This window comes from Eurypyga helias, unplaced genomic scaffold, assembly GCF_000690775.1.
Source record: "Eurypyga helias isolate BGI_N326 unplaced genomic scaffold, ASM69077v1 scaffold17478, whole genome shotgun sequence".
Classification (NCBI taxonomy): Eukaryota; Metazoa; Chordata; class Aves; order Eurypygiformes; family Eurypygidae; genus Eurypyga; species Eurypyga helias.
The window spans coordinates 1-12,366 of record NW_010267717.1 but is presented as its reverse complement, the minus strand read 5'-3'; the positions used below and the strand labels follow the sequence as shown (position 1 = coordinate 12,366).

General features: G+C 41.2%; 1 protein-coding gene across 1 annotated transcript; it reads right to left on the bottom strand.

Moving 5' to 3' along the window:
* Window positions 1–2,630: 2,630 nt before the first annotated feature.
* Window positions 2,631–11,923, bottom strand: LOC104514016 (anoctamin-1-like). The gene is made up of 6 exons (XM_010157535.1): window positions 11,743–11,923; window positions 10,106–10,258; window positions 7,841–7,893; window positions 6,061–6,245; window positions 4,165–4,270; window positions 2,631–3,153 (listed from the first exon to the last, which is right to left on the bottom strand). The coding sequence occupies exons 1-6, from the start codon at window positions 11,882–11,884 to the stop codon at window positions 2,893–2,895; spliced, it is 900 nt and encodes a 299-aa protein (XP_010155837.1). The 5' UTR covers window positions 11,885–11,923; the 3' UTR covers window positions 2,631–2,892.
* Between the last annotated feature and the right edge of the window lie 443 nt (window positions 11,924–12,366).

The following is a 12,366-nucleotide window of genomic DNA, read 5'->3' as shown; positions in this document are numbered from 1 at the left end:
CAAACCTCCCTCTGTGCTCCCGGAGACAGATGTGTAACGCCTAAGACTGAAGTCGGGAGAAAACCAGAGCTTCCGGGATAAGACCCATCATGTAACACCCAGTGTCTACGGTGCAGCCATCTGCCTCTGTGTCAGAAACCAGATGTGTCTTAGGAGGGATTCATTTGATCTCAAAAGTGGGTATCTAAAGTGTCTAGAGCACAAGATTTCCCTCCTGCGTGGTTGGGAAGGTGTCTGTAAACGAAGCAGTCAGAACCTCCAGGCAAATCTCAGTTCTGGCCTCTGCCGTCCGGAGCACTGGGAAGGGCACCGCAGATCCCTAACACGAACTGCCTTGTATTTCAAATCCAGCGGTACTCGGTTGCATACTCGGAGCATAGGGAGGACTGGGAACAGAACGAGAACCTGTCCCGCAGGAGAAACTCTTGCATATTTAAGTTTATTTCAAATAAGTGTTTAAAAAAAAAAAAAAAATCCCGAACTAAAACAGATTTATTATATATTTGGTTTTCTTAAAAAATTATTCCGTGAAAGAGTTTTATAGGTATCTAGGTAGTAATACAGGTTTTTTATATACAAAATTCCATTTCAAACAATTTACTGTACAAAAGGAAGTATAAGCAACCATTACTATCTTGTGATCTGCGCAAATAATGAAAGATTCTGATAAGTACGTGTTCAGGCTACACTTCTACCGTTTACAGGAATGTCAGTATTACGTTGGGAATACTTTCAGTTAAGTATTTACAGGTGAAATTCCCCTTGAGGAAGTTCCCCTAAGATTTCTCTTCAGAACAGGAAGTTCATGTTTGGTTTCTTTTGGGCTACCAAGGAACGAGAGGAAGAACACTTTTTTGATAAGCTGTACGGGCAGAATTCTGCTTGATTTATTCCTACTCACAGTCCTGTTGCAGCCAGTGGGCCCCATCTGGTACACGCTTACTACCAGGTGTAACACTTACTGTTTGAATAAACCAGGCAGGATTTGGCCCTACAGTAGTAAGCTATCATAAGTTACAGATTTTAAAAATAGTGACATTCCTGCAAGTCAAAATACAACAGAAACAAGAGTTAACAAAATATAAGCCCTTTATTAATAAAAATCTTTGGTTGGATCAATATTTTAAATAAGCTTCAAGAATATTTGGTTAATATCATTTTCTTTCTTCCACATAATTTCTTTTCTGTTACCTTCTTTGGACAGACTACAGAAAAATATCAAGTTTGTCACATACTTTAAAACAAATAAATATATCAAAAGCTAAATATGGTATTTTTTAAGTTCTAGCATTAATCTTTAAATTAGTTTGGCAAAGAAAAAAGAAAAGGAAAAAAGAAATAACATTTCTCTTGAAAAGAGTCTTTTGATGTTTGGTTTTGTAACAAACCATACAGTAGTTAGACTTTAAAGAAATCTTTCATTTTTATTTTACTTTTCAGTTTAATATTGGTAATGAAGTGCCGTGGACAAGACAAAGCAATAAAAGAAATGGGGTTAATTGCACCAATATTACTTGGAAGTGCAGTTTATTGTTTCACAAAGCAAAACTAAAACGTACTATGCTTAAAAAGATTTGTACTGATGGGATCTGCTAGGCATCATAAGTAAGGATTTTAGACTCATACTTTAAGGAAGCTCCTTGTACAAAAGAGAGAGTATTTGAAGACAGAAGTCCAGTAACTAACTGAAGGTCTGGTCCTGTAGCCCCAGGGCAGGCAAAACTTCCACGGAAGACAGTAAGTGGGACATGTTTTGGATGGGCTCCTCCAGCACAGCCTCTGGGAAATGCCATTCACCAGCAGAAAGTCTGCAGGAGCAACTGGCTGTGAAAAAAGGGTGCAGACTCCTCTCCCCTGCAGAGGATCGAGGGCTACAGAGACAAACCTGGCTAAGAAGGGGATGTGCTAAAACAACAGGGGAAAAGGGGATTTCCTCAGCGGTGTCCGAGTACGAGGCAGGGCAGTGGGAGTCACTGTAGCTCTACGTGTGCTCGTTAATTCAGGGCATTTAACGAAACGCTCTGTGATCATCTACCTGCTGGGAGGATCTTGGAAATGGTGCTGCCGCTGCCTGGCCGTGAGCGAGGAGCTGCTGGGGGACTGCTCAAACACCGCTGACGCGGCCTGGGGCGCTGAGGTAGCTTCACACACATCAGTCGTTCGTTGGTAAAAAAGAACTTTTCCAGATTCACCTTCCTGATGTTTCTGAAGAGAGCAGCACCCCGGGGAAGGTCTCGGCTGCACAGCAGATTGCCACAAATGCCCCACGCGCCCGTCTGACTCCCATGCTGGGTGGGAGCTCTGTTTGGTTTAGCCCTGGAGGTCCAAACACAGGTGTCCGCCGGCATGGCTGAACCCCTTCTTGGAAAGCAAGTGACTCTGGTGGCCCTGTACAGGGCTTCTCCTCTGCCAAAAGGAACACTAGGGCACACTCTTAAAGCTGATTTTGCATATACTTTATGGAGTTACCCCACAGACCTTAAAGCCTGGGGTTCCAAAGATGTTTAAAATGAGTAGCATTACTATTACTTAAAATTTACCTTTAGTTAGTTAGTTAGTTACTAGGCTAAGGTCAAATGCTCAGAGAATATCTCTATCAAGAGGTACTAAAGTACCTGCATTTATTAATGCACACCAACGTCAACAGTGTTATCTATCGATGAAATACAAAAATTCCCTGCATGACTGCTTGTGCAAAAGAAAAAAAACCCCAGCATTATCAGAAAAAGAACGTGGTCCTCCATATTTGTAAGAAGAACATTTCTCACAAAGATGGGAGCGAAATGGCAGCACATCCTCCATCATGGACCAGGTTGTCCGTTTCTCGAGTCTTGCCCTTTACGCGATGGCTTGTGTGTCAGTGGAATGCCCCAACATACTCAACTCCCTCTTCTATACATCAAGAGGATACAAATGGCAGGAGGACAAGCTCCCACTATGGCTCCTGGAGAGTCTGGGGCTGTGATTGTTACAGTTTTCACCTTTTTTCTTGTCCTTGTCTTTCCAGGTTTCTAGCATTTGCAGCTTCCCTTGCTCTTCTCTCATGAAGACCTCCACCATGAGAACTTTTTCTTTATGAATCTGCTGACTAATGTCCTTGGGAATGTCTGGGATAATCCAGTCAACAAAGTCACTCATAAACATGACCAAGTTCTGAAAACGAAATTGTGAGAAAATGTCAGCAAGGCCAGATGAAAGGATGACTATGCAGGAAGGGGCCATTTTTGGTGTACTTAGGAAGAATAAGAAAGGACAATATTTGAGTTGGGCTCGATGGCATGTCACAAGCCTGATACCCAGCCAAATTCACCTCAACCTCTTGTTCATGCTAGAAGTGGAGAAAAATGGCAGGCACAGGTGTCTGTGATTTATGTACAAATACTGTCACAGCCACTGAGAAATCCAAAGGAAATACTGTCATCGATAAACGGCTCATGGAGTTTTACATCAGAAAGGCAGGAGCAAATAGCAAAAGGTAAAATGATGAAAGTTGGCAAAATACATTCCAGTGAAGTGTTTCTTATTTAAAAACTCTGATTCAATGAAAGAGAGATCTTTCACAATAAGATACACATTTTGTAAAAAAAAAACCCAAACCAAACCCTGAAGTTTTCAAACATGTTTTTTAGATAACTTAAAGTACTTGTGTCACAATAACCAGCATCACCGTTGTGAGTGAATAATGTCCTTTCGTGAAAAATTACAAGATTTCACCTTCTTGTTCAGATGCAGGATAAACGCTAACTGGGAAATCTTGGAAATTTCATTTATTGGCTAGGTCTAGAAATGAGTTGGGATCAAATTTATGCTGCTTCAGTGAATTTGCTGTTGTCCTACTGGAAAAACTGGCAGGCCCAAATTAGTATCAGCCTTGTGCTTTGCTGCTCACTGAGGTCATTCCGTTGCTTCTGCATCAAACCAGTTAAGGGAATCCCTGGGGATGAGTTTTTCCACTGGGCATATACCTGGGACTGGATGGGTGGAAGGAAGATGGTGAATAAGGATGGGCAAATTTCTTTGCTTTTCCATGAAACAGCTGAGAAAGAGGGTATTTAGTTTGGCCTAATAATTTGTTTCCAAGGGTGGCTTCTTGCCTTATGTAGCTGAAGAAATACAATAACTCATTTTTTTCCCCATATAAAAAGTGCCGGCAGTACAACCCACCTGGAAAACTATCACAAATGCTAATCTTGCTGCTAGGACAGCCCAGAAATCCTTGGAAATGTCGTACTTGTTTTCAGACCAAGGGGGTTCCCGATAGTCTTTGTACCTGCAAAACAAGACTCAGTCAATCAGTGATGTCATTCAGCAATTTTAACACCACACGGAATTAATAACCAACAGTCGAACAGTACATTGAGCAGGCTAAAAGCAAGTTCACTATTACAGCACGACCCTGCATTAACCTCTTGGCGACGAGACACTGCTGAAAGCCTCCCTCAGCCTTCAAGTTTTCCTCAAAATTAAAAGTCTTCAATCTTAATACCCTCTGATTAGTACAAATAATATCAGTTCCCATAAAGACGGAGTAAAGTACACAGCACGGGTGATTTATTTTCTTTTAAGATTGGTAAGAAACCCCACGTATTTTTCGGACTGATTTTAAAGACAAAAATACTGATCTCCGGTCCGTCGTGTGTGTTATGCTACGTGGTGTTCTCCTTGCTCATGGTAAGCGAAAGGTCGCAGCTAAATTTTGCTGTATAGAGAAGAGGTGAGAATTTTGCCTTAGCTATGTCTTACAGAAAATCTATGAGCTAATCAACAATAACTTGTTAGAAATGGGATCAAGAAAATACATTCAATTTAAAACCACAACAACCTGTCTGTATTTTGAAAGGTTTAAGGTTCCGTATTTTCAAATGGTTTAAAAATCCCTGGAATATGGAGGAAGTGATGGGATGGGAAGAAGAGGCGGCGACTCGAAAGCAAATAAACCTGGCATTTTTGTATTGGACCAGGATACTTAACACTTCCATTCTGTAAGTTCTGGGCTAAAACCATGTTTGCCAACCTCATTCTCTTGTGCCCAAAGATCACCGGAAGGAAACCAGGAGTAAGTAAAATACATGTGCCATTTTTGTTGTTTTTTTTCTTTCGTCTCAGAGTGACTTTTCTGTTTAGCTGTCATTTCAGCAGGTTAACTTGCACTATTGAAATTTAAAAAGAATGTAAATTAAAAAATAATACCATTATAAAGCTGGTTGGTGGTGGGTTTATTTGTTTTTTTTCCTGGACAGTTTTTGTAAGATTTTAGTGCATATATACCAAAGTCATCTTTCTTTTTTTTTTCTCCCCTGGAATGTTGCTTTCTTCCTTGTTCTCCTCTTCCCCTTCTCACTCCCATTGCCCCCCTTTCAGTTTTGCTGTTTTAAGTACTTTCACTGATATATTTGGCTTTGGTCCCCAATTCTAAGCCTTCAAATATTTGTTTTGAAGATGATGGATATCTAAGGAAGCCTAGGCAAAGCACTGACCTAGATTGCGTGATAAGCTGAAATATGCAACAATCGTTTTCCTTTAAAAACTAAAATAACACGTAGAAATTGTTACAGGCATGCAGATTTCCTGAGGGATGATACTCCAAGCGGGTCTTAAATTCTGGGACAGATAAGGATGCTACTACTCTCATCAGGAATTGCTACAGAAACTGGACAACAAGAGGTACACTGTGAAGTCACGGTCGTTGTATCAGTAGCGTGGGATACAACAACATGACATCAGAGTAACATAATTTTGTTGCATTAAAGCATCATCGGTCTGTTTATTATTAATCTCCTTTCCTGAAAAAGGGAATACATAATAATAAAACCCTTTGCACGGACAAACAGTGAATTTAACAATGCTAAGCTGGATTTCCCAAAATAAGTGGTACTTCATATTCAGGCGTTGCAGTTGCTTAACATATAAGCAAAGATGTTCCAGGGAATGGATCCATCTGATATAAAAGGCTAACAAGGTGCTAAAAAAGCACTGAAAATACAAGGGAATGTAAAAACTTGTCCCGTTCTTAGTCAGCTGTGAAAAATACTTGTAGTTAGTTATCACTCAAGAGAGTACCTGCATATCTGAACCTCGTAGCCAAGATCCATGGGGTCGTTTGGAGCTGTTCCTGCTTGAAAATCGCTGACATTAAAAGAGGATAGTGTATGGTTCACGAAGCCATGCATGGTGCCATTCTCACTGTACATGTACAGGTACACGAGGCGTGGAATGAAGTCGGATGTGAATGAGATCACAAATGCCTAAGCCATAAGAGCACAGAGTGAGCGCAATATTCAGGCAGTGGTTAAGTTAATAATACACTCAAGTATGCCCAAACCACTCAGGGTCTGCTCCAGAAAACAAAGGGGGGAGACTGCAGCCCACAGGGACCTAAGAACCAAATATTGACTGCTGCAACAAGGGAGTATTTGCTTCCAAGTTGCAGAGTATTTCCGTGCCGACTGAGATTTCTGCATGGATAACATCTTGAACTCTCCAGAGAATGAAGTGGCTGAACGCGCCCCAGCACCAGAGGAAAGCAAAACACAGTGCTCTTTCCCCACCCCACAGTCACAGCTTATCCCTGATGCATTGTATAAGGTCCAACGGATCGATTTCCAAGTACTTTCCTGTTCTGCAAACAACTAACAGTGAATTGACTCTAAATTCTCATTGCATTGAAAAAGGCCATTAATTATATGTGGTTTTTAACTCCATCAAGATAAAAGGATGAGCAGACTGAGCCCGATTTTATTTTTATTGTCACAAAAATTGCATTTTATTTGGTTATTTAAAAAGGTTTTCTAAAAAGGTCATGCAGAAAGTGCAAGACAGCCAAATCTGCTGAGTTCTTCATAACTTTAGCTTTCCTCATCTATCTTTATTATGAAACATTCTCACTAGCATAAATCTCATGTACATGTGGAACAAACACAGTACAAAATGTTTTACTTATTTCATGATAAAGAGGGGTAGTACGTAGATCAAAGAGGGAAAAATAACACTGGATAATGATGGAGACAGACTACACTGAAAAGGACAAAAATAGAGAAGTTATCTCCAAAGGAAAAGAGATGAAATGGCAAAGAGAAATTAAGGCAGCATACCAAATAACCAAAAGAATGGTTTGGCCACAGGACAACAGACACCTGCGGGCAAAGCGAAGGGCTTTGCAGTCTGGATAACGGTGAAACAACTGAGAGGGCCCATGGACACATGGCTGGAAGCCCTCCATGGCCCCTATTTTGCTGCACTGCAAACGTGTTCTCTGCTTGTCATTCAGCTATTTTTTTCATCTCTCCCCAGGGTGGGGTGCAATGAAGATGATCATTGAGGATGTCTATTCCTAGAGTATTAGGTAAGTATGTAAGTTAATATATTAAGGCGTGCTAAAATTTTCTGAGGGCTGGGATGTTCACTGTTAAAGCAAACAAAAAATATCTCCATGGATTTTCAGAGCTATCTGAGTGCGGTGTTTGAGGCCTGATTTTCAAGAGAGGGACACTGCGCTCTGATGAGCCAAACTAATTCGCAGCCAGGTGGCTACCTGACCCTAAATAGGTTTTCGCACCGAAATGAAAAAATACATCATCTTAGTGATAGTATTTCAAAAGAGCAAAAGTTTTATGAAAACGTTCTAGAAAAAAGCTACAAGACTACTTACTATTTTATGTAAATGTTACTACTATCACAACTTCAAAATAAACACTGCGTCCAATTCTCTAATATTTCAGAAAATTTCTAAATCTTACACCTTGACATGATTTTAAGGGATTTATGCTTAAATAAAACGAATGGAGCAGAATGGAAAAGCCAGCCTATTGGAATAACACTTTATTCATGCCAAATTACTTACATTTATTATGACAGCAAGCTTTCCAATACCTCTGAGGATATTATACCAGATTCCTAAGGAAGGAGACAAACACATAAATGCTGTTCCAGTCATTAAAATCAGATAAATTACATTTTTAGTTAACAGTGTTAGGAGTACTTATGACTGCCAAACTACAGTTATATTTTAAATAAAAAAAATTATAAGACATTGATGTAATGACTTTTAAGCAAAGGGACCCCATGTCTGTCTTCCAAAGCTGTGTTTAGGCAACTATTTTTTTTAGGTTTTAAGCTACCAGCTTCTTTGAGGAAGAGGAGGGCAAATGTGAAACAAAAGAATGACAGCATGGGTAGAAAAGAAAAACATGAAATTTCATTCAAACTTCTAAAATGCTTGAAGAGAAAAAAGAAAGCTACAGAACCTGGAAAGCTGGAACCCTTACACACCTGGTGTAGAATACACTAGTCTTAACAGTTTTAAGGATCTGAATCTGTTTCTACACCTTCTCATCACTATCCTACCTCAGCTTCGAGAAAGCAAAGTTCCAGTGGAGCCACTTGATGGGATTTTTGCATTTGCATCTGGAAACCATACAGATAGGGTTTTCCTCAGCGTGGGCTGTATGCATTCAAGAGGTAACACCAACCAAGCCCATACTGACTCAGGTTCAACCCCTCTGGATTTAGTCTGAGGATGTTGCCTGATTCCCACAGCTCTGCCCCTTCCCCATCTCCAGACCCCACTTCTCACTGAAGGGTTTCTCTGAAGTCTGCATAAAGTGCTGGTTTAGTTCATGTGGCCACACACCCTCGTGCCTGGCTTCTCTAACAGCATCCTGGATCATTAGTGACAGCTTGGAAATTTCTCCTTAGTCGAGGTATTCAAAGTGCAAGATTCAGTCTTGATGGAAAAATCCAGGGCTGCTACCAGATCCGAGTGGTTACAGCCCTGATAAGCTGGGTCTGAAGAGTAAAGAAGATGTAGGTGGCTTTATGCAGAGTGACATCGCTGGAAGACTCCTCCAGCCTGGCTGAGTCCTTTGCTTGGTAAGTAACTTATACTTCATATAGCTCTGGTCTTCTGGCACAGCATATGCACGCAGCCTGGGCAGACTGCAGAACTGAACTTCAGGAATAGATACTGCGATGTCAGTGGAAGCAGAGATAGACCTCTGTTTGCTGCCAGTGGTTACCCACTGCCTTTAGCAGGTGGGACCTTCTCCCTTTCCTGATGCTGCTGATGGCTGCCCTAAAATCTCGCCTGGTTTGCCTGTGGCCATCCCATAGTCTCTGAAAGAAGTGGGTTTCTTTCATCCACAAGAGTGGGACTGAATTGCTATAAATTGCAATTAATACCCTCTCAAAAACAAAACCAACGAGCCTCCCAAAACCAAACACAACCAATAAAACCATCACCCCTCCTTACATCTCTACCGGCAACCTTAGCATGCAGCATCAAATCACCAGCCACAAAACGCCCCAAACGCAGTGTCATGGTAAAGGCAACGGCATGACAAAACACCATTTGTTCTTCAACGCTAGGGTGATTCTAGGGCACAAGGATGAGCCCAAGGAAGATCTCTGCTTGCACAATACCAGAATGAACACCAAGTTTAATAACAGATCATGAACTTCTCTGCTCTTGCTGACTGGCTCTGTAATATGAATAATTATTTCAATGACCTTTTTACTCCTAAGTAACCAACACTGGTGAGAAACAGCTTCCTCACTGTATATACCCATAGCTGTTAGCCCCCCGCAGTAAGGGAGGGCCAGTCTGTTGTCGCCGTACAACCGCAGAGCCCAGTTCCAGCTAGATTCACGGCAACCTTCAAGCTTCCCCCTTCCGACGTTCATACCGAGTAGGGACAAAGAGACACATCTACCCACAGACTTCCAAGTCTCACTCCCAAGTGTATTTCACCAGCCCAGCCCAGAATTATTAAATGCAGAAATTTTTGCTTCTGCAAGAAAACTGCATTGCCAGGAAGAACTGTTGATGCGCAGAACCATGCAAGATACTGTGCTATCCTATTGATCATTTTGATTTGAAAAGTGATATTCTGTACTTAATAAAATATTAATCTGAATTTAAAGCTCCGGTCTTTCTATTTAAAAGTAAAGCCTTGATAAGTTGTGACAGTTCACAGTTAAGCCACAGTCTAATGTTTTGAACTTTCCTTTAAATATCTTCCTGTCAATTGAACTAACTCAGCGTAACAATATCCTGCCATCAATCCAGGAATAAACAAACAGGGATAACAATAGCAATATATGCACTTACCTATATCCTTTGCTCTGACTGCTACCGGTCTCCTCAGCTCAGTGACAAATTTTTTTGCATCTAGACGGATTTCAATTATGTTGTTCAACAAAGCAAACAAAGGTGCCAGTGGGAAGGACGCAACAAACAAAGTCACAAATCCAAACTGAATAACTGAAAAGAAAAAGCAACCATTTCAATGGCTGTGGTCAGTATTTATCAAACGCATGTGTAGCATCTTGTCAGTGCCATCCCCTCAAATTCTAACAAGATGAGACTCGCTGGGAGGCTAAACCACATTTTCTGAGTCAGGCAACGTTTGCCCGACCGCTGCACCATTCAGGCATTGGAGGGCCAGTTGCCCCTCTTGCAAAAGCCAGGGCTGCTGAGGCAAGGCAAGGTAACCAGAAGGATGAGGAAGCTCCTAAAACAATTTTGCCTTAGGCAAGGCTGGCACAGGAGTGATCTGAGGGAGTGGGACTCTGGCAGTGACTGTGTTAGCTCTACATAAACTTGCCATACTCCACCCAGCAGGTTTTTAGCCCTTACCCATCACTCTGGAAGGTTTCTCTTCTGGATAATAGAAGCTTACTGGCTTTGAAAAGGACACGACTGGTCACTGGACACCTTTACTGGGAATAACTTCCTTCCTACAACCTGGGATTGTATTAGCTTTTGTTTGATGAAGACATCACATCGATTTCATACCCACCCTGATACTGTTAAAGCCTCATCTTTCTCTTCATCCATGACTTCCAAATACTGATCTCACTAACTGCATATTTTTAGGAACCGACACCATGACCTTGTAGTTTGTACCATTAAATTTCAATCTTTTTCAACTACTCTAAACATCAAAGTCATCAGGTATTCTAATTTGCCTTTGCAATTACTGGGCATGACAATTTTGGGTCTCAGTATCCTTCAATATCCTTTACCACTATTTTTTGCTAGTCATTCCTTAAAATACTAAACAAAATTGCTCTTTTAAGACAGATCCTTCAGGAATGTCTGATACCATAGCAAACAGCATTATGTCGAACAGCTCTCAGCCTTTCCAAGATTGAAAGTAGGAAAAGAAATGTAGTTGTACAGGCACAGCATTGTGGAGCTGGTATCCGGTGCTTAATTTCTACATCACTCACTCAACATAACACATTACTTGAAAAAAAATAATTATGTGATCTGTCAAGTACAATCTGGTCTACCAGCACACAGGTCTCTCAGAAGATTTAGTCCACATTTCAGAAGACAGAAACAAACTGGTGTGAGAATACCCAGTGGAAATTCTCAAATCTGAATTAAGTAACTCATTTCCAATGTAGGGTGCAACCAGTGACAAAACATGCCTCATAATCTCAAGTTTATGCCATTTAATTGTTTGCATTTGAAACCTGACAGTGACATGTCACATGGCTTAAAGGGAAATATCTAACATAGTGCTAAGTAAGTGCTCATGAACAGCAGAGAGCACAGTTCATCCCTGAAGCAGCCCGTGGTTGGCTGAAACACGCTACGGTCTAAGACTATCCACTTTAATAATTAAGTTATGCCTCACATCCACTGTCTACCAAATCCACAGTTCAAAAACCTCAGCTCTCCATCCCAGTCAGTCAGAATAATTATGGTTTAAAATGCCTGCCTTCCACCTCACTCACTCATTTCCATATATTCAGGGGTAAGTCCAGCAAAAGGCTCCAAGTTATAGTCCACTTCATAACGCTGCTTTTTTTTCATGTGCTCTTCATGGTCTAAAGAACGCCGACGCTTTAATTTCATGTATCTTATAAATTTCTTCATTTTTCTGGGGGAAACGAAAATTGGTTAGCATGCTATTCTGGTCAGAGTGCCCATTTTTCAGTTATTTTACATTAACAGACATAATAAGCACCATACCTATTTTAATAAAAACTGCACAAGGGCCTCAATATGCTAAAAGTATCAGGGATCAGCATGTTCAGGTACGAAACATGGTTAAAACTGAAACACATGTTCAGTGTTACACCTTTTGCTAAGCAGTAGGAAAGCAATAGATCGCCTAGCACCTCTCAGAGATACTGCTGGATGCAGTTGCAGCGAGGATGCAGGTATCTGGGTATGCATGGCTTGGATGGGTTTACTCTTCGCTGGGTAAAAAACTGGCTGGATGGCCAGGCCCCAAGAGTTGTGGTGAATGGAGTTAAGTCCTGTTGGCCGGTCACAAGCAGGGTTCCACAGGGCTTGGTGCTGGGGTCAGTTTTGGTCAATACTTTTATCTATGAACTGGACAAGGGGATCGAGTG